Raw genomic sequence first — 26,626 nt, 5'->3', positions numbered from 1 at the left:
CTAGACTCCAGAGTATTTCAGGCTTTCAAGTCTTCTGAAAGAACAGCTGTAGAATACATCATGTGCATATCTTGCACTCTCAAAATGTATTTTTATAACAAGTGTCATTTTTTATAAGCAAAGTTTAACATCTTACCCTTCCTCTGATTATCGTGCCTCTGTTCAGAAGAAATAAAAAAAAAGGGGGTCTGATACTTGCTATACTAACATCTGATACTTCCTGCAGAGCACTGCATCCACCCAACATGTGTTTTTAAATAAAACTCATAGTAGTTTCAATGGTCACAATTATTCACTTATCTTACGGTTTCCATGAGTTCATTTCTTGCAACAGTTGTAGGAAGGTGAGGACCCCATTCTGGTCTACTGTCCAGATCAATACCTAGGAAATATAATTTTTCATTTGTGCCTCCTTTTCCTCCTGACTGGACAATGTCATAGATTCTTCTGATCAGCAAACTCACCCCTCCTCTGGATCCTGCTATGCAGGCAAAAGATATACTTTTATTACGTGATGTATTTTTCTATATGATCAATCTTTCAGAAATCTCTTCCTCCTCCACAAGTGGACACCCTAACAATTTGATTGCTAGCCAGGCCTCAGAAAGTCTTCTATTTTAATTTGATACCTACCAATTCATAATATTCTTGTCTTGTTACACTAAAACAATACAGCTATTTAAATGGTGCCCAACACAATTTTTAACACTATACCACTTACAACTGCCTCCTCAGCTCTTACAGAAACATGAAGCTGATGTAAAATTTTCAGCCTGCTGGAACTGTTATATACTTGATACATTACTTACACATGCCACTTATAAAAACATAAACCCCAAGCCAAAGGCGTCTCCTTTGCTCGCACATGGCTGTAGTTGAAGAAGATGTCATTGACCATAAAGAAGCAAGTAAAACATTTTGCCTTAAAGCTACAGTGCTTCACACCAAAAAGATTTACATTTCTTACCAAATATGACTGCTTTAAGTTGTTGTAACTGAAGACATTTTTATTCTAAACCTGGCCAATTACAACAACTACAGGTGGTGGTCATATGCAATGGTGGCTTGTGATGGGCACAAAGGTACAACCTAATGCCCTTTGGGAACACATACTGAGGAACATCAGCTTGTGTCTTCATTGTGAAAATACTTTTTAGTTGTTTTCCTGAGGCAGACATTATTTGACCTTTAAATAAATAATTTAGGGCCTACAAAAACTTTGTACTGGACTGCTTAGAAATGCCAACTGTGTGTAGAGGAAATGCCAGCCATGGAAATGAGAAAACGTGTAGCCCACAGCAAACTTCCCACTACTGCCTTTGCCACATGCAATATGAGAAGGATGAAGAAGTTAGCTCAGTCTCCAGAAGCACTCAGTTCCTAGCACATCTGGTAAGACTGGCAGGAAAGATAAACCAAAAATGGTGATGTTGCCTTATTTATCAACCACAAACCCATTTCAATATCAAGAAGTCATAACAACGGCCAGGAGGCTCCATCTGAATGGATTTCCATAGCATTCAAAGATGTAAAGATACATAGTCCAAATAAGGGACAATGTTAACTATGCTGCTGTCCTAGGGTGGGGGTCAAAGGCTGCATAATTTATTCCAAATGTCAGTTTACCCAGCCCTTTCCAGAACGTTAACCAAAAATATTAATCTTTAAGAGTTCTTTGCAAAATTACTCATAATGAGTATTTTATTTAATAATGAGCCCTTTAGAAATTTCTTCAGTGGTTTTAATGCATCACCATAGGAAAGCTTTAAAGTTAATAGACTTGAACATTATAATCATAATGTTTGGACTGTTAAAACTGCTGACAAGACTAATAAACCACGGTGGATTTGAGAGGTACCACTGGTGGATTTAAGCAGAGTATCGCTGATATATTTCTGTGGGATGAAGTGTCAAAAAGCCTCCTGTTGCAGGCAAGAGTGATCTCGGTGATATGCTTATTAAAAATGTCCCATAAAGTTAACAGAGGCTTTCAGTTCTCAGGAGGAATAAAGCTGTCCCATATTAAGAACCATGTTGCTACAGGTAGGTTCTTGGATAGAAACATACCTAAAACTGGGTCCAGTTCACAATTATAGGCCTGTGTTGATCAAAAGTCTATCAAATATTGTTTGGTTGATATTACTTTGAATATGCTGAACAGGCAATTTTCTTGGGTTTGATTGGATCTTCCTATAATTTTATCCAATTATATCCAGTAGTAAATTGCTGTATCCCCTGTGCAATTACATAGCAAGATCAAGCACTCCTAACAATAGTACAATAAAAGCTGAACAGATTTTTGTTTTATCTCCAAGGAGGAAGAGTTAAGTTAATGGTGAAAGACAGGCGGTGTTGGGTTGGGCATCTCTGCTAGGCCTTGACTATCAGGAGACTGTAGGCAGCACAGGACTAACCTGTTGACACCCTGGGTTTGTGGTTTTCTACCCCTGGCAATGTGACCAAGAACTGAAAAAGACACGATGTAAAAGGGGACCCTTCTATAAGACTGTTTGAAGGACATGTGGATAAAATTATTGGCAGCTTTGTCGGTATGTAATGTAATGTCTCTCAAGCTATCCCTTCATACAGGTTTTTACAATGTTTAGAGCAGTATTTCTTATGTGGCTTAAAGACTATAGAATCAGGAATCCCCAGCTACTGAGGCTGCCACTTGGAGAATCCTAAAGGGTTTCATGGACAATCTCTGAATGAAAGAAGCTTGCAGCTCCGAGACACTCAAAAAAGACTGCATCTTTTTACATCAGGATTTAATATTGTCCAAACTGTACAAAATTTGTGTTGTGCCTTACAGCTAGCTGAGGATTTGTGGCTATTTCACAGTTTGGAAAGGCGAGCTTTGAGGTTTCCAGGTCAGAAGTGTTTGACAAGGATTTAGTGTCATCCACAACGTGGGACATGCTAACAGGCTTTCTTGTTTAAAGGCAAGGCTGTAACTGCAAAAAGAGGCTACAAGGGTAAAACTGGGAGGAAAAAGATGATTCGCTCAAGTGATTTATCCTCACACTTCAAGACTCTCAGACTAGGAGAGTTCCTCTTGTTGCATGAGGCATGACTGACCTGTCTTTCCATTATTGCACTGCTGAGTTGTTACAGTTTTGAAATGTAAACAGGAAAGACTTTATAACCTATGGGGTAATCTGCACAGGCTAATTTGTACCTTCCTGGAAAGCCTACATCCTTGCTCAGTGAAACAGGGCATTATGGAATTTTAGACAAGTTTTCCTGTCATTTGGGAAATCAAAGACAACACAACAGACAAGCAGAGAGACCATTTAATTACCACTAACCCTTCTAAGCATTCCTGGTTTTCTTAGTCTATGTAGCTGGACAGTTGAAATTATGCTGTAGCATGGGAGAACATTACAATGGCCTCTTGTGCACCATAAGCCTTTTCATTGACAAACTAACACTTTTTTAATGAGAGTTTCTGAAGTTGTTACCCAAACTACATTCCTTATCCTGGATCTCATCTTTAGTACCTCTCCCAGAGGTATCTGGGAGTTTGGATCCAGACATAATATGTGAATCCAGGCCTTGACCAGGTCCCAGTGAAGTCACTAAAAATATTGTTCGTGCTGAACGGATACCTACTAGGCTCAAATGAAAAGTAAAAGCCATCCAAGGTAAAGTGGGAGACAAAATACAGGCTCTTTTTAAAATCAAAATAGGCCATCTTTTTCTCTCTCACTTCCACCCTTCAGTTACTTTTTTTTAACAGTCTTAACTTTATAAGTAGTTTAAAGTAATTGAGAAAATGTTTAAATTTAAAAATGATGAATAGTCCTAGACCAATGCCCTAAAAATGTCATTTGACCTTCCTGATATATAACTCTTAATTTTGGAAGTTACTGACTCCAGTCAAGAATTTTTGGTGATGATAAAATACTGACATGTAGAAAAAGAAATACCAGGAGGCTGAGAAGTGAACTTTTGTTTGCAGGTATCGCCATTTCTGGAAAAACGGAAAAAGAAGAAAGAGCACCTGCAAAACTTTGGTGCGTTACATATTTCATAAGCATAACCTCAGGGTAATGTTAATGTAATCATTTACGTGGGTATATTATTTTTTGCAACGTTTGTGGCACTAGTTAACCTGTTCTTTACAGAAGTGTTAGACTCTTGAAGCAGCCTCTGCAAGCTACAGAGGCAGGTGCTGGCCTGCCATTCTCTGCCCACCTCAACACCACGCCCAATTCTGCAAAGAGTTAAGATGTACATGCTGTTCCCTCACAGACCAGAGTGCTCAGGCTGAGATGCTGTCTGCAGGCTAGGACGAGACTGGAGAGCTGTATTCCCGTTGGAGTTCCACAGCTAGAGAGCACCTGCTCCTGGCACCCACCTTGGGATGTGGAGAGGAAACATGAGCTAATAAGCACTTCCGTTTCCCATCCATGTGTGTGTGACTCTGTGGAAAACAAGGCACCTGGTGATGCTGGGTCCTCAACAGGAGGAAAGCCGGTGGACTCTGACTCCTCTGGTGTCTTGCTCCCCTCACCTTCCCTAAACCCAGGCTGCCTTCCCGGCAAAGAGCGAGCCGTTTGCCAGTCTTCTCTCGCTCTGTGGGCAATGTTAAGGTGGAAAGTGCAGATGAGGAAGTAAATGCAGTCATCTGCTCTTTGTGGTGTCCCTGTCCGATCACGATGCGGGGGAAGGAAGATGTGGGGACAGGGTGAATTGAAGTGTGTGTCAGTCAGCGGGGGGATGATCTAAGTATCTGAAGTCATTCGAAAGGTCAAAGCAAGCATTAACTCTTCCCCGCCCTCCCTCCTCTTTGGGGGCTCGGGGGAAATCACAGTCGGCCCAAACTAGATGACAGCTTGCTTCGACTTAATGACAGGCTCGAGGCAGACGAGTCGCGGCCGCCCAGACAAAAGGAGGAAGTGCGGTGCTGCCACTGACCCAAAAAGGGGCACGGGCAAGGGCAGGGGCCGAGCCCAGACAGGAGGTCAGCGGCAGCCGCTCCGCTCCCCCCGGCCGCCCCACGGGACTCCGCATCACCGGCACGCTCGGAAGAGCCCTCTACCGCTTCCCTCCCGAGATCCCGCCGTAAACCTGCCTCCTTCGCCAAGCAGTGCAAAATGAACGGCAGCCTCAGGCAGGAGAGACGGGGAGCGGGCAGGACGCGAGGTAAGCGCAGCTCCGCCGTCCGCGGCCGGCGGGGACACGTCCAGCCCCGGGTGTCTGTGGCTTTAAGCGATTCGAGGGAAACCTCGCGTCTTTCACACACATTTTTTTCCCCTGCCGGTCTCTCTCGCCTCCCCGGTTTCCTCCCGCTCTTCCCCTCTCCTGCCGCCCTCTCTCCCGTTCCCTCTCTCCTCCCCTCGCAGCCGCCCCCCCTTCCCCCCCCCCCCCTTTCTCCCTCCCCTCAAGTTTCTCCCTCTGATTAAATGAGAAGGAAGTGTGGGAGTGGTGGTTTTGAAGCTCTCCCTTTAAGAGGCAGCCTGAGTGACGAATTGTTGAAATTGCCATTGCAGGATGGCATTCCGCTATAAATTCATTGTTCCACCTCCTCTCATCTTCACATTTCTCTCCCTTCTCCTCTTGTTCACATCGACAGACTGGGGATAACAACAACAACAACAGAAAAGATACAGGGAGGGGGTTTTTACAAAAATCCGGGACGGTTTCCGCTTCTGGGTTTTTCCTTTTTTTTTTCTTTTCTTTTTTTTAACCATCTCACCGGAGACGAACGAGGCGATTTGTACAGCCTGAATTTCTTCTCTCCCCTTCTCCTCCTCTGCAAAACAAAAGGGGGCAAAAGAAGGAAAGGGAGCCCACCGGAGCCCGAGAAAGTGCCGAGTCGCAGCAGACCTGCCCCCTGCCCCTGCTGCTGCTGCTGGCGATGATCCGGTGACTACGGCAGAGAAGTGGAAGAGGAGTGGGAAATGCTCAAACTTCTCTACTTGCCGGCTCCGAGCCTCCTCTCCTCCTTTTTCTCTCTCCCTGCCTTGCCCCCCCAGCAGCAGTGATTTGGATTTTTTTTGCCTCTCTTCTTCCATGCGCTCCCGGCTCTTCCTTGCAGAGAAACACAAAGTTCACAAGCGAGCGGCTTTTGTTTACATTTTTTTCTCTCTCACTCACACTTGACTCGAGTTTGGGAGGGAGAACTTTTTTCTTTTTTTTTCTTTTTTCCTTCCCCCCCCCCCCCCTTTCCTATCCGCTTCCCTACCTCCCTTGACGACGCTGCCGCGCACCGCGGACCGGCTCTTTTCCACCCCTCTCCCCAATTCCTGTTGTTATTATTACTACTATTAATTACCATCACCACTGCGGCCGCTCCTGACGGCGAGGCAAGCATGCTCCTGAGGCTTCTCTCCCTGCTGCTGGCCGCCGAGCTGCACCGCGCTCTGGCCCAGCCGCCGGCACCTGCCGCCGCCGTAGCGCCACCGCCCCCCGCCGCCTCCCCGCACCCGCCGCCCCGGCCCCGGCCCGGCCCTCCCCCCAGGCCTCCCCACGGGGCCAGCGGCGTCGTGCAGCGCCTCGACCCGACCTACGCGGGGGGCGGCAAGGCGGGATACGTCCTCTACGCGGGGGGTCAGCGCTTCCTCCTCGACCTGGAGCGCGACGGGGCGGTGGGGCCGCGGGACGGCCCGCCTCCGCGCTGCTACTACCGCGGCACGGTGGACGGCAGCCCGCGCTCCCTGGCCGTCTTCAATCTCTGCGGCGGCCTCGACGGCTTCTTCGCCGTGGGCAGCTCCCGCTACACCGTGAAGCCGGCTCGGCGCGGCCGGGAGGCGGCCGCCCCGCACATCTACGGGGAGGGCCCGGCCCGAGCCCCGCATCTCTTCCGCAGGGAGCGCTTCAGCTTCGAGACGGTGCCGGCCCGCACCAGCTGCGAGACCCAAGACCCGGCCGGGACGGCGCTGTCGGAGAACGGGCGACGGCGGCGGAGGAGGCGTCGCTCCGTCTCCCGGGCCCGGCAGGTGGAGCTGCTGCTGGTGGCCGACGCCTCCATGGTCCGCAAGTACGGGAAAGGGCTGCAGCACTACCTGCTCACCTTGGCCTCCATCGCCTCCCGGCTCTACGCTCATGCCAGCCTGGAGAACCACGTCCGCCTGACAGTGGTGAAGGTGGTGGCCCTCGGCGAGAAGGAGAAGGGGCTGGAGGTCAACAGGAACGCTGCCACCACTCTTAAGAACTTCTGCAAGTGGCAGCACCAGCACAACCGCCTCGATGATGACCATGACGAGCACTATGATGCAGCCATCTTCTTCACCCGCGAGGTAGGCATCACCCCAACTGACAGCGACTTGGTGTCGCTTGAACCATGTGTTGTAGGGTAGCTGGGACACAGCAAGACCAGCCTGGTGGCACTCAGCCATGTTGACCAGCTCTGCTCAGTGGTTGCTTCTCTGTTTGCATCTTCAACATTTCCGGTGGGTTGTAATGTGTCTTGGGGATCGGTACCCATGTGCACAGCTGCTAGGGATGGAAGAGGGGTTGAAAAGCCAATAAACTGTGTCTGCATTTGTGTGACCTCCTCCCCAGCAAGGTCATCCCCAGTGTGGGTACGCACCCATTCATGCCAGTGCAGTGCAGGGACTCCTGCCAGGGTGGAGAAGTGGTAATTTGCCAGAGTGGGAAATTTGGCTGAGGCCACCTAACTTATCTCTGCTTGAGAGATGATGTTGTTCCGTCTTCCTCAGTGAGATGTTTCACACACAGCCCCTCTCTCTCGGGAAGGTGGTCTGGGCAAAAAGGGCTGATAACACTCCCGAGCCTAAATCAGTCCCTAAACAAACCTGCTAGTGAAAATGGGGAAGAACACCTTAAAAGTGCATGCAGCTTCTTTGTTGAGTGCATTGAGATGCTATTTCCAGCAAGAATAGCTCCACCGCACTGGAAGGCAGCAGCACTTGTGGTTCAAGGGTAGGACGTAAACGCAAACCACAGGTAAACAGAGCTGCAGAAGCTGAGTGAGTTGGCTGGTAGCAAGGGGATGAAGTCTTTTTCTCAAAGTGAAAAATGGGTGTCCTGATCAACTGTGGGTCGGATCTGGCTGGAATTACCCATGCAGAGTTGAACCTTGCTCAGTGCCCAGCTGTTAATTAATTGCATTGCCAGAGGTCGTTAAGGGACATTGCTCCAGTAGACTTGTGGCCGAGTTTATGCAATGAAGTTCTGTAAGAATATCCCTTCAGCGGTTTGGGTTTGGTGTTTTCTTCCTTTCCCCAAGTGCGAAAAAAATAACTGCATGACTTTCCGTTCGTTTGAGTTCTCCTGCTTTTCTACATCATAGGAGCCTGCCAAAAAGGATGCTTTGGATGGTTTGTGGAAGGAGTTGCTCCAGAAGGGGAAAAAAAAAGTGCCTGGCTTGCTTTTATAGCTGTAAATAGTTGAAACATTAGGTTCTGTGTCAGTCAGGCATCACTTGTAAAGGGGGAGCCTTTTTTAGCAGTTTAAGTCCCATCGGTCCAATTTGCAGGCTTTCATTTTTTTTATCGTTATAATCTGAATGAAAACAGGCTACCTAGGCTGGGTCAGAATGCTCTCACTTTTTGCTGTAAACATCCTTTCTAATGGCTTATTAATTAATCCTGTGCCAGAATCCATCACTTCACCAAACTGTTTTTCTCTGACAGTATTCTCATTTATTTCTCTGGGATTTATTACAATTCAGAAACTTTTAGGGTGGCAGACTGTGAATCTTAACATCAATTGCCAAGTTAATTTGGATTGAGATAGGATGGGAATGAAAAGAGCACTTGCTTTACAGATGCTTATGTGTAATTCTTTGTATGAATGCCCTGCTGCCAGAGTAAGGGTGTGCTGCTGATCAGTAATCCACTTGCAAAGAAGGCTGAGCAAAGCATCTTCCATGCCTAGAGTTAACTCTTTTGGATGTAAGTAGTACCTAAACTAAACAAAATGTCACAGTTCCTGTGATCTCCTTCGACTCTTAAGATGCAAATATTGCTTGTACTGTTACTTAGGGATGTAAATGATTTGCAAAGAAAAAGCACAGGCTACTGTTTTCTTGGTTTACATTTTAACAGGTTTAACTATGGGATTAGCTCCTCAGTGCAGCTCAATATAACTTAATCTACTTTAACGATTTTCTGTGTGCACACACATGTTGTTTGGCATTATGTTTCAGTGCCAGACTCAATGAGAACAAGAGCATAGTTTCTTGCTACATGTGTTCACGATGTTATTTGCAAGGAGTATGCATGAGTCCACAGGATTTTTATATGCTTACGCTTGAAATGTCAACATGAATCTATTTGCTCCTCCTGGCATGTAAATACAAAAAGGGTTAAAGGATGAAAAAGCAGTAGAGATGTTTCCCGGAGAAAACAGCCCCACTTTGAACTAAAGAGAGATTTTTTCCAGTCTAGCTTTTCAATGAGAGTGGCAGCAATTGGCAGGAGGATCCAACTTTTACAACTATGTTTTGAATGTATGAAGTACGTTGCTTAGCTACTAGACGCCAAGCCATGGCTGCGTGTTTTGATGGGCTCTGAATACCGTCATGCTAATTTTTGAGCATCCAGATGTCTTCTTCTAAATGGCTTGTTTTTTAGGCATGGGGTAAATGTGTGAGGTGCATTTTCCGTCTTTGTTTACTGACTGAGGCCACCATGAACTTCATGTCTCTGTCAACAGAATAATATTTGCAAATCATTTGTCAGCTGAATGCATGTCCTCAGCTGTATGTAACTGTTTACATGTAGTTAGAATCTAAATGCTTGTTGTCATACAAGTCTCTAATATACTAATTATCTTCATTCTGGAGTGACATTTACTTGGATGCTATTTCTGACACCAAAAGAGGCTCTGAAAAGATACCAGCTTTACTTGAGTTCCTTATAAAGGAAAAATTTCATCAGAATTCAGCACCATCACTTCCTCCTCTTCTGTTGTCATTGCTTGTTTAAAGATAAAATAATAACCACCGACAGATTATGAGTGTGCTGGCAGCTTTCCCTCATCAGAAAATTAGTACTGGTAGTTCAAATTATAATCAACATCATCGTTCATAGTAGGAAGTACTTCCTATACTAAAAGATTTTTAGAAGGAGATTTAGTGATTCTGTATTAAAACATCCACTCACTTTCAGTCATAATCTGTATTTAATTTGATAAGGGCTTTAAAGCAATAGTGCTGCAGAGCATAGTAAATAGTAAATAAATATGAGCATGAGTTCAGTTTTGGGTGATATACACAACACGTTAAAGCTATTTTAAGGTTCTGTATTGTGTATCAATAGTGGCAAGGGCCATGTAGCTATCCATTAGCTGCACCAAATCCTATATTTACTCTCTAGCTGCAAGGAAATCTACAGTAACGTGTCTGGTTGTTATTATCACCTGGGTAGGAGGTTGGGAAAGCCTTCAATGGGCACAGAAATTATCTATCACTATCACAGAAACTTATTCAGGTTCCACAGTGATTGGTTAAGTTCCCAAAATCTAATAAGACATGTATTTTCCCAGTGGTCTCAAAATCTCATTTTTACCCATGATGGCCAGCATCAATCTTGACAGAGGTCTGACTTGTCAGTACCAACAGGTGATGATTTTCTAATAAAACCAGAGAGAGCTCTCTAAGGTGGCTTGGCCTTTACAACCATAGAGAATACATAGGTCACCTGCTGTTTGACTACTTTCTGGCTGAGTCCTTGACAGCAGCTGTGAATTTTTGGGCCTCATGCATCCTCAAAGCATCTTCCATGGAATATGGTGATCATCTGATGGCCAGGTGAGTCCTTTGCACCGTGAGGCAGTGGGGAAGCATCTGTTTGGTGGGGAGGAGGAAGAGCTTGTAAAGTCTTCTTCCCCTGCTTTGTTCCCAATGGCAGTGAAGTCAACAGCAAATTTAGAATTTAGTCCTTTTCAGGCTTTTTGTTTGTGAACAGTTCTTGGAAGCTGGAAACAGGTTATCTAGAGTCTTCAGGTTTTTATGGGTGCAACAAAATACTTGGTAGATTATTTGTCACAGTAGAAAAACATGTTGGACATGACTTGCAAACTGCACTTGAACTCAGACTGTTCTTTTCCAAGGTCTAGCCTGCTCTGTAATTATCCTCTAGAATTCATCCAGTCTATTTCATTAGTGACCCTTAGTTAAATTTCAAGTGAACTATTGAATGCATTTGGACATAATCCAGTTCTCTTGCTTTCCTTTTCCCCCAATTCTGAATCATGCGAAAATTAAAACAGATATTTCTCACAGTAGATACAGGCAACAAGAGCAAGAAAAAAATACTTTCTGAAGTGCTTGTTAGCATCATCCGTGATAGCGCCATCATGCCTGGCTCTAACAAAAAGTTTATGCTCAAGCCAAAGGCTTCTGTCCTGCTTTTTTCTACACAGTAATTATATGGGTCTTGTGTGTATGATTTAGTTTAACTGTCAATCTGACAGTGCTTTTGAAATTTAACAGCAAGCTTTTGATTATCTCAGCTCTACAGATGATACTGTCATTGCATGGAGCACATGCTTTCCTTGGCTCTAGTTCTTCCTTTTTTTTTTTTTGTCTTTTTGATATTATCATCTTCCCACAATTATTATCCCATATTAGTAAAACAGGTCACTGCACGAGCCGTCAATAGAATCATATATTTCACAAATGTTTATTACTCTGAAGAAATAACAGTCTGATGTGTTTACCAGTTTAATAGCATTTTCACCAATTTTGTTGCAAATCTAATATTTAGATAATGTCCCTTGGGAAAATAAAGTAGGACCTAATTTGTACAGAAGCAACATGGTTCACACTAACCTACAGAGATGCTCTGGATTTTTCCCACAGAGGAACAATGGGTTGGGCATGTTAAGTTGCACATTTTAAGTTGTTCACCAGCTACCAGTTTCACTACTGAAACTTTGCCCTTCTCCTCCTGATAGAGTCCAAATGCTTTACGTGCATTTTGTCTATAGTTTTAAATAATCTGTGGTTTGCATTGTGCTGCTGTGTTTTCTTTCTATGCTGGGGGGGGGGGGGGGGGGGGAAGAAAAGCTTCATAAATCTCTCTTCGAAGCATAAAAACTTAATCCAGTAATCCAGTTTAGGCTCTATTTCTAGTACTTTGTTGAACTGTTCTTGGATGAGGAGTGCCTGGGGTCCCCTGTACCATATAAGGGAAGAATAAGAACATCCAGTTTGGTAAGGAGATAGTTTCTGAAACCAGCAAGTGTAGCATAGTATGCATATGCTAAACTGAGCCCAACAAGGCATCACGCATACATTGTGTTTCCTTGAATGTCACCTTCCTTAGAATTCAGAAAGCGTGCTCTGTACATTTGATATTCAAATGCCCCAAACTGAGGTCTGTATTTATCATATTAACCTGAAAGGAAGGACCTGAAAGGAAGGTTGTTGCCTGTCTGAAAGAGAGCTCTTGAAACACACTGTGGTGTGAGAGGAAACATTGCTTATTCTGCACGGTGCTTGGTGGTGCATTTCCACAAATCAAGCACACCCCATGCGGATTGTTCCTTACATTTGTACACAAAAGTTCCAAGGTAGTGCACTCCCAGTTACAATGATTGGTCTGTAATATGCAACCATTGGCTCTTACATTCTCTCATCTCTGTTGAAAGACACAGTATAGATTTATTTCACTACGAATGTTCTGTGAGTAAGGGTCTCTGTGGGCAAGGGTCTCTTACCTCAGGGGGATGTGATTTTTAGTATTATAATGAAGGCAGTTCCCTTCTGCACACCTTAAAAGTTAGTTTCATTGCCAGCTTCTCACTAATGAGTTATATGTCCTTCATCTGAGGATGTTCTCCTCCTCCTCTGGGGCCCCTTGGCCTTCATTCAGTCAGACATTACCTACCGAAAACAAGACAGTTCTTCTAAACCTTCACAGATACCCACATCGTTTCTTCTGGGGTAAGTTTCAATCTTCCTGCTGCAAACCTAGCATCACGTTGGCCTCAATCAATTTTTAAGTTAAACTACGAGGAAAATACGTGATTTTTGTTTTAGTAGATACGAAAGGTATCACCATTCTCATTTTCCTCAAAAGGTAACCAGGCTTCAGTCATCGTCTCAAAATACGGCCACAGGAGAAGGACAAAGCATTGTCCCAGTGAATCTGGCAGGAGTCCTTCCTTTCTTCACAGTGGTGGCCAGGCCCTCTTGTGCCCTTACTTGGACATCCCCATAAGCAAGACACACCAGTGTCTCAGGAGGATAGCTTTTCACCAGGGATGAAAGTGAAGCCATCCACCTCATGGCTTCCTCCAGGGCAGCATTTCACAATTTTGGCTTGTAAAGCTTCTCTGTTAAGTGTCATAATATTGCCTGAGGGGTAAAATAGACCATGCCCTAACTACTTTTTTCAACAGTTAGCTCTTATTTCCAGTGTACCTTTTGCTGTCTGTCAACTTCAGTGTCATGCTCCTTTTGCCTTCCAGGCACCGTGCACTCCTTGGGTGATGCCCATAATCCTTTCTGTTTGGGTGAACTTTACTTTCCTCCACATGTGCCATTCAGCACTGCTATGACGTTAGTAAACTTTCACCCACTTTGCAGAAGGGCATGCAGGAGGGTGAATGCGTGGGTCTTGAATACCGCCTGATCCCACCCTGCCTTTACAGGGCTGTGGTGAGAGCACTGCTGCAGGAAGTCGGAAAGTCGTATTTAATTCCTTCCTCTGCTTGAGGGATTTTAGGTCTGTATTGCCCACCTCCCAGGAGAGGTCTTTAACCCATAGGTTGTAAGCTGTTCCAGGTGTTAAGGAAACTTTCCACCCCTCTGACCAAAGCTATGTCACTGTTTAGCAAGTAATTCAAGATTCATATGGTGAGAAGGAGAGAAATCGTGACCTGAAGCCACTGACTGGAGTGCACCACTAAAAGCAAGGCAGTCTGGGTTCCCAGGCTGTTTCTGTAATTTACTGCAGGACTGTTCAGTGTAAAAATACAGAAGCAGGCTGAGGAATAGGGACCAAAAATCAGGTCGCTTCACAAAGTAAGCACTAGCTGCAGCTTGGGCTAGGGAAACTTTTGGCACACGGAGCCACAACTCCCTGCATGCACTGACATGTGCAGACCTTCATTGTAGGCCTCAGTCTGGTGTATACCATAGGGCAGTCTCCTAAGAAGAAGGCTCCTAAGTACACTTATCTTGGAAAGGAATTTGAAGCTGTATCACCTTCGTATTGGGCAAAGGCTTTAACTGGTGAGCCATTGTAAAGAAACCAGACAGCAAGCAAAGAAACACACAGAGATATGAAAGCTGTTTGCTATGCTTTAAAAGAAAGTGATGTGCAGCTGTGTGGCCTAATCCTGTTGGCTTCTCATACATCTTATCTAAGAACATCTGTAGTCTTAGCTTCCCCAGGGGCAAAGATGGAGAAACATTAATCATCTCAACGCCAATCAAGCTTTAGTAAAAGCTAGGTGCTAAACTACTCAGGATGTAAAACTGTGACACTTTGGGGCCCATAAGGTCACGAAATGAACACCCTGTGAAAGGCAGGTAACTCAAAGACCAGAGGGCATGTGAGTCAATTTTGTTCTTACATTCCACCAAACTGTCCATGTTGGTGCTTAAATCCTATTTTGGATCAAGTCCATGGGCTCTGGCCTGGTATCAGGTTTCAGTAACCAGTTTATTCTTGGTTTTAAGCCTACTGCACAAATCAAAGGGTTTCAGGTAAAATAAATAAGCTGCTCCAGCAGGGTGCCATGACAGTTATCTTCATTCAGAACAATGCCACGTATACATGGCAAACAGCCAGTGGCTCTTGATGTACTTATGAATGCCAAGAAAACCTGGCCTTTAATAAGCCATCTAATTAACTACTAGTCTTATGATGTACAGCTCAGTTTTCCTAAGTCATTTCTTTGCCAAAGCTTAAGTCTTAACTTCTATTGCTGCCTGTGTAGCAAATGCATTCTTCTATTTTGAAACTACTCTAATGCAGATCTGTAATGCAGATCAAGGGCCAGACTCTGCATTTCTTCTTTAGAAGTATCAAGAAACACTTATTCTTCGAAACTTCTGCCACTATGTGGAGGCAATTACATGAGTATACAGATCTGAGTAAGTGATTAACTTTTTTAATAGAAGCCACACACCACAGTGAAATAATCATTGGAAACTGGTTTTAAGTATCATGTGAGTCCCTGTTTTCTTAGTGCTTTAGCTGGAATATGACAAGTTGAGGAGACCTACACAGATTTTGTTAGATTGCATCATTACATCAAAGCCTGTTGTAACAACAACCACCAAAAAAGAAGATTTTCAAGGGAAATAAAATATTTTACTTCATTGAAGTCTGAGACTGCTTTCTAAGGCTGCACAGGGAAACTAAAAGTATAACAACTGATGCTGGTAACAAAAAGTGCATGGCAAGCATAGCTACACGAGGCTTAAGTCAAAAGAAATTTTTCCATAAAGTTTCAATCTGTGGAAGTGTAAGCAGGCATGATTTTTAATAACATCACTCAAGATCATGCTGTTGGCAAGGACCATGTAGCTAGGGAATGGTGACTTGAACCAATAGCAAACTTTTTGGAATATTTGCCTCAGAGACACAACTGAATAGGCTTCAATTACATATATAGTATATGCTATGTGATGCTATGAATAGAAATACATAGTTCAAAAAGTGCAGCAGCAAGAGAAATGAAAAATGAAACTATGAGTTACAAACATAATGGAGTCTTCAGTAGTCTGCTTAAGTGTCAATTGACAATATCAACATTAGCTTAAAAAAAATCATCTTCATGCAATCACTGAGGACTAAAGCCTTCAAGGAAAACTGGAAGACTCAGGACATGCTTCCTATTCAAAGCATAGCCAATGCATGCCCTTCTCTAAGGGCAGCCCATAGACATCCCTATCCAATAACAGCTTCATACAAAGAAGTTAACGACAGGAAATATTTCCTGTCCTTGTTTCCAAGATCCTTTATAGGCCTCATCTACCACTTCCCAGCTGGAATTCAGTAGATGGCTGTAGGGCTCCCCACGCAGCCTTGCTCAGACTGTTGGGGAGGCAGAGCGGATGTGATCAGGGAGCTGGCTAAAGGAAATGTGGCTTTACTATATCACTGTCCACTGCTTTCTGACCACAAAGTGGTCTCTCTTCTCTTCTCCTTTGCGGGGATCGTTGGTCCCACACCATCTGAGGACAGCTGTATTGCAGCTGCCTCTGAGGTGTTGGAGGAGCTAGGTAATTTTAAACAAGCAATTCTCAGAATCATTTATTTGCTGCTGTGGTATTTCCTAGCAGCAGCCTTTAACTAATACAGCCCTTCAAGAAATTAATTTTATCTGACCCAAAGTTAAAGTATTTCATAAATAATGAATAAAGCCTGTTCTGTTTTGTCTAGACAGCTATTATGCAATGCCTTGAAAGTTATCAGTGGGATGCTGAGATGTGTGGATATGTGTCATGCTTGGGAAGAGATGGAAATGGAGGAACAGTGGTTTGATGAAGTGACTGGATTTCTAAGGAAAACCTAGGCAGGCAGGTGGTGCAATGTCAGTAACGCATAGCATATGAAAAAGAACCAAACATTGCTAGGTCTGCAAGTGCTTGCATATATGCTTAGCTATTTATTTATATCTAATGAAGGTGGTGTAATGCAATCCTGTGAATAGCTTTCAAAATTTTGAGGGAGGGATTACTAACCAGCCAAGAGTCAGAAGGGCTCCTTACAGTTAATGTCCCCGTTGTGATTTTTCATACTTTACACATCCCATCAGAAGTGACTCTAAGGAATTAGTTTATGAGATTGCCTGCTTAGAAAGACTTTATTCTTTCAATTAGACTTGTGTCATCAAATCCAGAGGTCTGGTTGCACTTGCTGGTATAGCTTCATAGTCATATCAGTGGCATAGCTTCTTTTTTGTATGCAAATGGAAATACAACATGCGCTGGCATAAGACATCTGTGTGCTGATATAATTGTGCCCACACTGGGAGCAGTGCTGATGTAAGTATCTACGTAATAATGACGCCCAAATACAAGAAAAGACCATATGACACAGAATCTGCATGCAGAGACAAGGCCTGAATTAATGTATTTTATACTATTATTGGCACTGTCAACCCAAAAGTAATTTAGACCTCCTCCAGTAAGCTGCTTTCTGTCTGATTTATGTTCTTTTTGATACTTGTGTAAGAATTTCCATTAAACTGCTTGTATAGATTCAGTTCGAATTACACTAGTATAAAGGTACCTTACTTCCTATACAGCTTATACTCATTATTTAGACTGATTATATCACCATGAAAAGGTATTTTTATTGGTACTATGCACATGCATTTTTCTGAGTCTTGTTACTCATGCTGCTGGAGGTAAGCCACTTACAGATATGTTTACACAGAGTTTACTCTATGTAAACTTGATATGTAGCTTACTTTACTTTATGTAAAATATACCCTTAGATTGAAAAGGCCAGAAGTGTTACATAAAGGGCTAAATGGATATGAACCCAAGCAAAAGTAATAGGAGTTTAAAGATTGTCTCTGTCTTCCTTGTTGAATATGACCTGGATGTTTGAGGCTATAACAACATGACCTCACTTAGGGCCTCTTCCAACTTTGGTCCAGAGATGCTGACAATCATATGAAGTTTATTTGCCAAAATAAAACTGGAAAAAATTGTATTTCATTTAAAGTATTTGAAAATGGGCATCCTTATTCTGTGCGTTCCCATAAGCCATGCAGAGCCAGGAGCAAACTCTGGGGAGCTGACTGGATATAAAGGGTGGGAGCCAGTGGGGTTCAAGAGAAAATTGCCTGCATATTATCTGCATTGCTACAGAATGGAAGTTTTTTTCTAAACCATAGGTTATACCTCTGAAAATTTGTGAATTGGAATACTTTTGAACTTTATTTCTTCTCTTCTTGTGATGCTGTGGCATTTAAATCTTGATGTAGCACCAAGAGTGAACTTCCCGAAAAGAGTTCCCAGACACCTGGAAGTCAGAACTGATCCCAAAATTCTAGCTCCATATATGCAATACTGCTATGTAATTTTACCTTGAAAATCTCTTTATTTCATCTTGGTGAGAAAAAAAAAACACTTTTTTTGGTAAAGAGATGCTTTGTCACAATATCTGTGAACTTTGGTTTTGACTTCAGTGGGATTTGAATCCTGTGCATTCTCAAGTTTGCCTAAATTTGAAACTTACCAGTGGACATTGTTGACCTGAAGCTTTATATAGGGTATCTGTTATTCAGATGGATTAATTATGAAAGGCTTCATGAAAGAAAGTCATTACAAAAGGAGATCTGAAGGGAAAAAGTCTTAAAAATGAAGGGGGAAAAGCTACTCTTTGATAATTTTGATAATATTTGATAATCCTGTCGTACCTTGAAAACGACAATTTCATTCAACCACAGTGAGCTGCTGAAGTTACAAAATGGTGTGGTACCATGGCATCTACTTTTCTTTCTCAGCCAAAAGAGCATATATATGTGCATTCAGACTAATGTTCCTCCCTTTGCTTCAGAAGCAGCACTCAGAAGTTACTGCTGATGATTAAAACACTGTCTGACCAAAGCTGCCTTCATTATTATTACCATTTTGGAACAGAAACTAAAAACCTAATGCTACCTGCGTGGTTTTTGGAGACATCCCATATCTACAAGTAGGAAACATGATCTAATTGTTGCATTAGTAAGACTGGTAATGGAGGGGTTTTACACTATCATATAACTGACTCTTTAAGCAACCTCTGAGAATTGCTTAAATACTTGGTATATTGGGTAATACATTATTGATCATTGTACTACGTGATAGATGTGACATGAGGTTTAATATATCACAATCTAATTTCTTTAAGTGCAAATGCAAGACTTTTGGAAAAGAAGGGCGATCTCTGATTCAAGGACTGGTGAGGAATCTGAAGCTTTCTCTCTGTGCCTTGGTTTACTTTCTGTAAATAAAGAGAATATTCTATTTTTATTGTCAATGAAGAAATGGTTCTGTGGTGTGTATTCAGAGCACCTCCCTGCAAGTCTGGGCTTCTTCTATACATTGCAGAAATACAAGTTTAACTAACAAGAATTAGTTACAGAAGGTATCCAAATGCTGTTAAATTCAATGGAAACATTGCCACTGACTTTACCAGGGGTGGGATTGGATCATTGTATCATACTTTTAAACTGTATTAGGTGGAAGCTTTTATTGATGTTTTTATCCAGTTTCTGCTGTTTGCAAAGGGTTGGTGACTTTAGCCTGTTGTTACCTGTGGATGTAAACATTTATTTTAATGATTTTTTTTTTGTTTTTTCCTTCCTGGGCAGGATTTATGTGGACATCATTCATGTGATACTCTGGGAATGGCAGACGTTGGGACCATATGCTCTCCTGAGCGCAGCTGTGCAGTGATTGAAGATGACGGCCTCCATGCAGCTTTTACAGTGGCTCACGAAATTGGTATGCAGTGCCTTTTCTGTTCACCTGCCAAATCAAACACTTGTAACAGCTGCATTAGTAACCAAAATACTTTGCAATTAATTCCAGCTTTCCCCTGGTCCAGATACTCACTCGGGGATTAAGGCTGTATACATATGCACTTCAGGGTTAACTAATAAGGGATCAGAAGGCAAGTGAAGGCGCACAGTAGGTGTTTCCTTTCTGACAGTGTCATTTCTAAGCAGTAGTTGAAGTGAAAATTCAAAGTCTGCTGCTACTGTCCAAAGATGTCAATACATGTGTCTCCTGAGAAAGCATTTGGCCCGTCTATTGTAATTCATATACATTTGGTGCATACACAGTGGAAAATAGCTCACCTTTTTAAAGTCCATGCATGCTCTACTGTCATGAAACATTATTCTGGGACAGTGTGTTAACTGCACTGTGGAAAAAACAGAATTCTAATCTTTTTCTAAGTGTATGAAAATTCCACCTTTATGGTAAAATATGGTACTACTGTGAATCTTGAAACAAGTTAATTATTATTTAGGTGGTAAAGATTTAGTCAGAAAAAAACTGTTTAGGTTTGTTTCAGTTTCCACCTCTGGATAGCAACACAATGTAAAGATTTAAGATAGAATTAGTGACAGAAGAAAGTTCGTCTTCTGTAATATTCCATCTGTTGTGATATATTCCTTCAGAGAGACTGCTGCCGTTTTGGTAATTTTTAATTTACTAACGCTTTGTGAGCTGTGTTCACTGGAAATCCATTTAGTATGAGGGCTGTTCGCCTTGGTGAGTGAACAACAATTTAAAAGTGGAGAACATATTTTTTAACATTCTTGGAAGGAAATAGCAAGGAAAGGAGAACTTGCAGAGAGAGCCAATTGCTGAATTGCCTTGTACCTTATGCCAAACCAAAGTAAAGTTTGCTTTGAGAGTATCTTTGCAGTAGTTCAGTTTTCAAGTAGCTAGCAGGTAGAACCCAAGAGTTGTGGGCCTTATATATACAACTGGCTCAGCAACCAGAGGTCACCAAATACGAAAAAGCAGCTGGCATGCCACTGACCTGACCCTTCGATGTTTAGGGAATCTAACCCTACTGCTCTTGTGGTGCTACAGAGAAGTGATATCAGTAGTGGCTGCAGTGTGATCATGTGTTGCATGAAAATATGAAATATTTGTGGCAGAATTAGTCCCCAAAACAGAAATCTTGTTTTAATAAATAAGAATATAATTATGAAAGAAAAAGCCCTTTTAAATTACTAATTCAGAGTATTTGGAGATAAGTGCAGCAATACATCAAATACAGCTTCGCATCAGAAGAATTTAGTGGCATGAAACCTGGATGCTGTGAAACCGAGGACGTTTCACAAGCCTTGTCTAGAACTGGGACAAGTAGATTGGCAAACTTCACCTATCACTCAAAGGCCAGTCTGCTAGAGAGTGCTTGTGCATTTTTGCATCCAGAAGAATGCTCACTGGTGAAGGTTGGCAGGCATTGGCAAGGTCAGATGAGGGACCTTCTTTCAATGTCAACCAGTGTTGATATACCTGGTGTGTGAAGAGGTGACTAATGTGTCTTGGCTACCAATTTATCAGCAATAAATACATGACTAGATATAGATTAAAAATGACAGAACATACATCAGTAAAGATAGGGGTGAGCATAAATATGCATATTACTGCCTTGAATTTCACACAAAGAAAATGCAAACAAAATTAAATATTTTTAGTGACCTCAAAGCACATTTCTGAAAAAAAAAAAAAAAGAAAAAGACATTTTCAAAACCTAGACATTTACAGGAATCGGTAGAAGCTGTAATTTTCAGTGTAAAAAAGGCATGAATTGAAATTAATAAATAAGTACCCTGATGGACAAAAAAAAAACCTCTAGTTTTGAGGCTGTTTAAAATACCATCTTTTTTTTAAGTCCTTAATGTAAGATTTTAAGAAAGGAGGGGTGTCAAGTCGCAGAATGATCTTTGTATGTGTGGCCTGAAGTGGGAGAAGTTGAGAGGAAAACACAGCTAAAATTGCTTGAGTACTTGTATTAAATTAAAGGTGAAAAATGATGAAAAATAGAAGTGTGGCATGGATACCCTTTAGTTAAGCACTTTGGGGAAAACCTTGCTTTATTTTATTTGGAGACCAAATTTCTTCCTGTGATTCAGGCGTCTTAAACTTCCCCCTACCCTGTGGGTAGGGTGTAGCTTTAAGTTTACAGTGGCTTAGTTATTCAGTGGAATTCACCTGGCTACATAAGAGATGCCCTGCGAGACTAAGGGGATGCTAAGGGCTCTAAGCGTAAGACGCTACTTTCTGTCAGTAGGAATAGCAAGGTGAGCTGCTAAGTGAATCAGAGTCACCATCTGCAGTATTTTAAGTAACCATGCTACATGTGCATGTGTAGCAGATGCATCGTTATTAACACAGATTTGATCTGCAGAATGGCTGTGTGTCCTCACTAACTTCCACAGGGATCTGAATGCTCTTGTTTTCTCTCTGAGGGATCCAGGAGCATTTTTCAGGATCAGATTCTTTCTCCGGAAGGCAACCAAAGTAAACGGAACTGTAGCTCAAACAGGGAGGTGCACAGCTGAGGTTGGACTGAGGTTGGATACATGCATAGGAAGCAAAAAGTTGCCAGGGTTTCTACTACTTAGATGTTTATTTTGTTTCTTACAGATAAAATCCAAGAGTTTTGACCAGTGGTTTTTGAGGGGAAGAGTATGAATGAGTAGCAGTAACAGGCAAAATCTCCAAAGAGCTATAAACAAGAACACAGAAAGAAATAGGTGCAACCAAATTCTTAGTACAACTGATTAGCTGACAGTAAGAGGTGGATATCCATATACAAAGACTAACAAGGCTGGACATGAATCTTGTCCTACTTATATGTAGGAAAATCAGGAATAATTTGTCTTCGATGTCAAATGTAGAAAATGAGGATAATGCAACAGAAAAACAGGAGGAAAGCTTATAACTTTGAATGCGATAATCCAGTTTCTCCTCCAAATAAAAGGAAGCAGTGCTAATAGCATAAATGTTACTTTTAAATCGTAGCCTGTCAAGACATCCAGCCACTACTAGTAAATCCATATATGGTTATTTTCTAGCAGGGGACATGCTGCTGTAATTTGGACAGTAGCAGCTTTGCAGTCACAAAAACAGTCTTCTGGATTTGTGCATGAAATAATTTGAGATCCATGTTGTGGCATATAGATTTTTTTTTTTTTTTGACTTTAAGCATCTCCTTTAGCTATGCCTCCATAGCTTTCCAGGGATATCTGAGCTAGCTTAGGAACAGTATGTAGATATTTTCCAGGTCTTTGTTGTTGTCTGTAAAAAAATTATGTTTCCTTATTTTATGTACTTCCCTGCTTCATAGAGACATCTGGAGAAAAGCGTTAACCTGTGACTGCACATAATCTCAACATTCATTTAAAGGTTTTCATAGGTCAGCACTAGTATTTTGCTTCTCCATATATCCCATGCTAAAATAACCATCAGGAAACAAAAATAACTAGATTTTTACTCTAAGGCTCTGGAATTTTGGGTTGAAGATTCATTGCATTTACTGGTGAATTATAAGCCAACCCATGCATCCCATGAAGATAAGCAGGATCCAACATCTCCAACAGACACAGTCAATTTGAAGTTACGTTTAACATCTCTTGTGATGGGATATATCTAGTGCATGACAATGCCTTGTTTAGTAGTCTGGTGTTGCATTTTGTAATACAGTCATGGTCAGAAGTTTCAGGTGACTTTGGCTCCTCTTATGCTGGAGTCCCCTGTGCTTCAGTACAGACAGCCCACCATCCTAATGGGTTTGTTATCTACTAAAACAGAATAAGAGGAGTTCAAGAGAAAATGAGTGGAGCTACTGCTCATTTTATCAATAGGTAGTTTCCCAAAATCACAAGGAAGTTTCAAGAAAAGCCAAGGATTAAAGTTGTCTCTTGAGTTTTGATCTAGTCCTTAAATACAAAAACATCCTTCCTGCATTCTTTAAGCAGTCAAAGCTCCATTTTAGTTCAGGAAGAGTTACATGGGTCTATTAAATTATATGTATCTTTATTCTTTCCATCAATCTTGAAGAACATTTTTTTCAGTTTTTTAGAGGAGATACAGAGAAAGCCCCTGCCTTTTTGCTCAGTGGTAATGTTCATTTGACCTTTTGCAGAGTTCCTGTTTCTCTATTAAGCAACCACGCTGACATGCAATTACTCCTTCTATTCTCCTGAGTAATATGGTTTACTGATGTTCTTTCCAAGTATTTTATTTTTAGGATATAGCTTTGAAATTCCTACGTGGAACTAATTAAACCTGTGTTCATTAGTTTTCTTTGACTTGTGACTTTAAAGAAGGGAAGGCCAAAAGGGGCATAAAAGCAATGTTAAAATATATTAAAGAAATAATTGCGAAAATTTGCATCATAGATCATTCTCCCTGTCCACCTGGGACAGAACAAGGGGTAATGGCCTTAAATTGCAACAAGGGAAATTTACTTTAAGTGTTAGCCAAAATCATCTAACCAGTAAGACAGTTAAGGACAGGAATAAATTGCTGGGGGAGGCTGTGAAATCTCCATTACTGGAGGTTCACAGGAGCCGGATGGCTAAAACAGCTGTGGCTTAGGGGACACCAATCCTACCCTGCAGTGGAGGGATGCACAAGATGGCTTTTCAGGTTCTCCTCTCAACCTCATTTTATATGGTTACGTGAAGTTACCACAACTTATTCCACAGCTGTACTGTGTAACACCTAAAATCAAGTACAGAAACTAAAACCAGAAAATGATGTTCTTAATACCAGATTTTTTTGAGCATGCTGTCATTCTGTGGCATCTGCCACCACTGAGGAGATCAGAAGCTCTGTCAACAAAGTGTAGTGCTTTATTATTATGTAAAGAAGCCATTTTAGAAGTGAGGTATCACTCCTGGGGTCCTCACTCAGGTGGTTCACTGAAATGCACCGAAGTACCATTTTGCTGAATTCTGAGTGGATTAAAAGTATTTATTCAGAGCCTTAGTGTGTATTTGAGTTGTAGGCCTCTGTAGAAGGAGGGCCATGTCTACCATGTCTAACCAACATAACCTTTAAACTCCATGATTCTGACCCTTCTTCAGAAAAAAAAATAAGCCAAGAACAATCTATGTGATATTTAAATGGTAGTCTTGATTTTGATGTCCCTAGAAGAGTCAAAAAATGTTCTTATTCCATATTTTACTTCATGCTCATTTTGGACACACCCAAAAGTAACTAAACAGGGTAATCTTTTCTACTGCTGAACATGTAGCCGTTTGATTTCAGGGCTGTCAAGATAGAGCTGATAAAGGTAAATTTCAGACTTGACAGGTACAAATCTTTTGTAGCCTTTCAAGGGGGATAGATTGCCAAGGGCACAGAATCTCACAGGCACATGAAAAAATGGTGAAGGTTGTCTAACTTTTGTATTATGTTTCCTTCATGACAAGTGAAGTTAGGCAAGTATCCAGGTAATCATAATTAGGCAGACTTGCTTTCTTAACATGACAAAAAAGAGAGAGTACATTCATCCAGTTCTTCTCTGATGACATACATCAGGAAAATTGCTGATTCCTTCTCTTTCTTTGAAAGTTTTTCAAAGTTCCATCTAAAATTCTACGTGCAAAAACTCTTGAATTAAGCCCTCACAAATATAATCCCCTTTGGTTAAGAGAAAAGATGGGCAGTCAAAGCTAAGCCATCACAAGAGGTGAAGATTGGAACAGAAAATTTAACTGATGCTTCAAAATGCAAACATCAGCTGTATAAAAGCTTTCTAGTTAATATTTGGGGTAAAATTTCTTGGCTTTCTCAACAATATTTTGATTAACTTATGCTGTTATATGGAATATATAATTGTTCCACCTGCAGCACACATGGTGCTTAAAACAAACCTTTTTTAGTGAAACTGAGAGAGTTTGTATGGAAAAGCGGAGAGATGGAAAGGGAAAATTGGTATGCTGTAAGAAAAATGAATTCTAGGGTTCTGAATATGCTTGAGCTTTTCTTTATTTACCACATACTTTTAAGTCTGAGTAGGTTGGGGATCCTTGTCTTCTTAATGTCTGTGAAGTCATTCTGTCAGAGCAGTGAGGAGATGGGGGGCAAGTTCTCAACCAGAGACTTCAGGAACTGATTCAGACACAGCACTAGCATTGCCCAAGTTTCCAGAGGTTTTCTGTAGTTGTGCTGTTCTCTGTGTACGTACAACCTCATGAAGAATTAGATGAAACAGGTGCTGTGCTTTTAAAAGCTGACACGGATCCTGAAATATCATAACTCAAAGCCAGGTACATCGAATGAAATGACAGTATTTTTGCAATCATAGGGAAATTGAAAATTAAACTGTATTTTGCCTAATGTTTCAGAACAGTCAATATCAAAAATTTTAGGGTCATGGCTTAGTGGTGGACTTGGCAGTGTTAGGTTTATGGTTGGACTTGATCTTAAGGATATTTTCCAACTTAAATTATTCTAAAAGAAGTCCACTTCACCTGTGTTTGCCTGCACCCCCAGTCTTCCACAATACAGGGGAAAGTAAGGATCACTTTCCTCCTTGACACGTACTATAGATATCACAGTATTACAGTTTCACACTATGCTAGAGATTGGAAGGGACCTCAAAAGATCATCTAGTCCAATCCCCCTGCCGGAGCAGAAACACCTAGATAATGTTACACAGGAATGTGTCCAGGCGGGTTTTGAATGTCTCCAGGGAAGGAGACTCCACAACCTCCCTGGGCAGCCTGTTCCAGTGTTCCGTCACCCTCACTGAGAAGAAGTTTCTTCTCAAGTTTAAGTGGAACCTCTTGTGTTCCAGTTTGTACCCATTACCCGTCATCCTATCATTGTTTGCCGCTGAGTAAAGCCTGGCTCCATCCTCGTGACACTCCCCCTTTATATATTTATAGACACTCATAAGGTCACCCCTCAGTCTCCTCCAAACTATAGAGACCCAGCTCCCTCAGTCTTTCCTCATAAGGGAGATGCTCCACTCCCTTAATCATCTTAGTTGCCCTGCACTGGATGCTCTCCAGCAGGTCCCTGTCCTTCTTGAACTGATTATGTACTTTTTGTGTGGAAAGTACTTCCAGTACAAAAAGGAAGGCAGATTTACCAAATAAACAGGCAGCAAGCAATGCCATTTTTTAGACTCTTGTGCTGTCTACTCTCCCATTCATTCATTTACCATGAGCTGCCATGATTTATATTCTTTGCGAGTTGGACAGATGTTCAATG

The 26,626-nt window shown here is 42.0% G+C and overlaps 1 protein-coding gene across 1 annotated transcript in view; it reads left to right on the top strand.

Annotated features, from left to right (window-relative positions):
* The first annotated feature begins 5,736 nt into the window (after nt 1-5,736).
* The window catches only part of ADAMTS5 (ADAM metallopeptidase with thrombospondin type 1 motif 5), a 48,105-nt gene continuing 27,215 nt past the window's right edge, over nt 5,737-26,626 (top strand). Inside the window, exons 1-2 of the mRNA XM_062622144.1 lie at nt 5,737-7,244; nt 19,243-19,375. Coding sequence (XP_062478128.1) covers nt 6,318-7,244; nt 19,243-19,375 — 1,060 coding nt within the window. The 5' untranslated portion in view covers nt 5,737-6,317. The remainder of the gene's footprint in view (nt 7,245-19,242; nt 19,376-26,626) is intronic.

This window comes from Pezoporus occidentalis, unplaced genomic scaffold (assembly GCF_034315485.1).
Source record: "Pezoporus occidentalis ecotype Australia unplaced genomic scaffold, CSIRO_AGI_Poc_V1 ctg24, whole genome shotgun sequence".
Taxonomy (NCBI): Eukaryota; Metazoa; Chordata; class Aves; order Psittaciformes; family Psittacidae; genus Pezoporus; species Pezoporus occidentalis.
The sequence above is the reverse complement of the archived record's forward strand: the minus strand, read 5'-3'. Positions and strand labels throughout refer to the sequence as shown.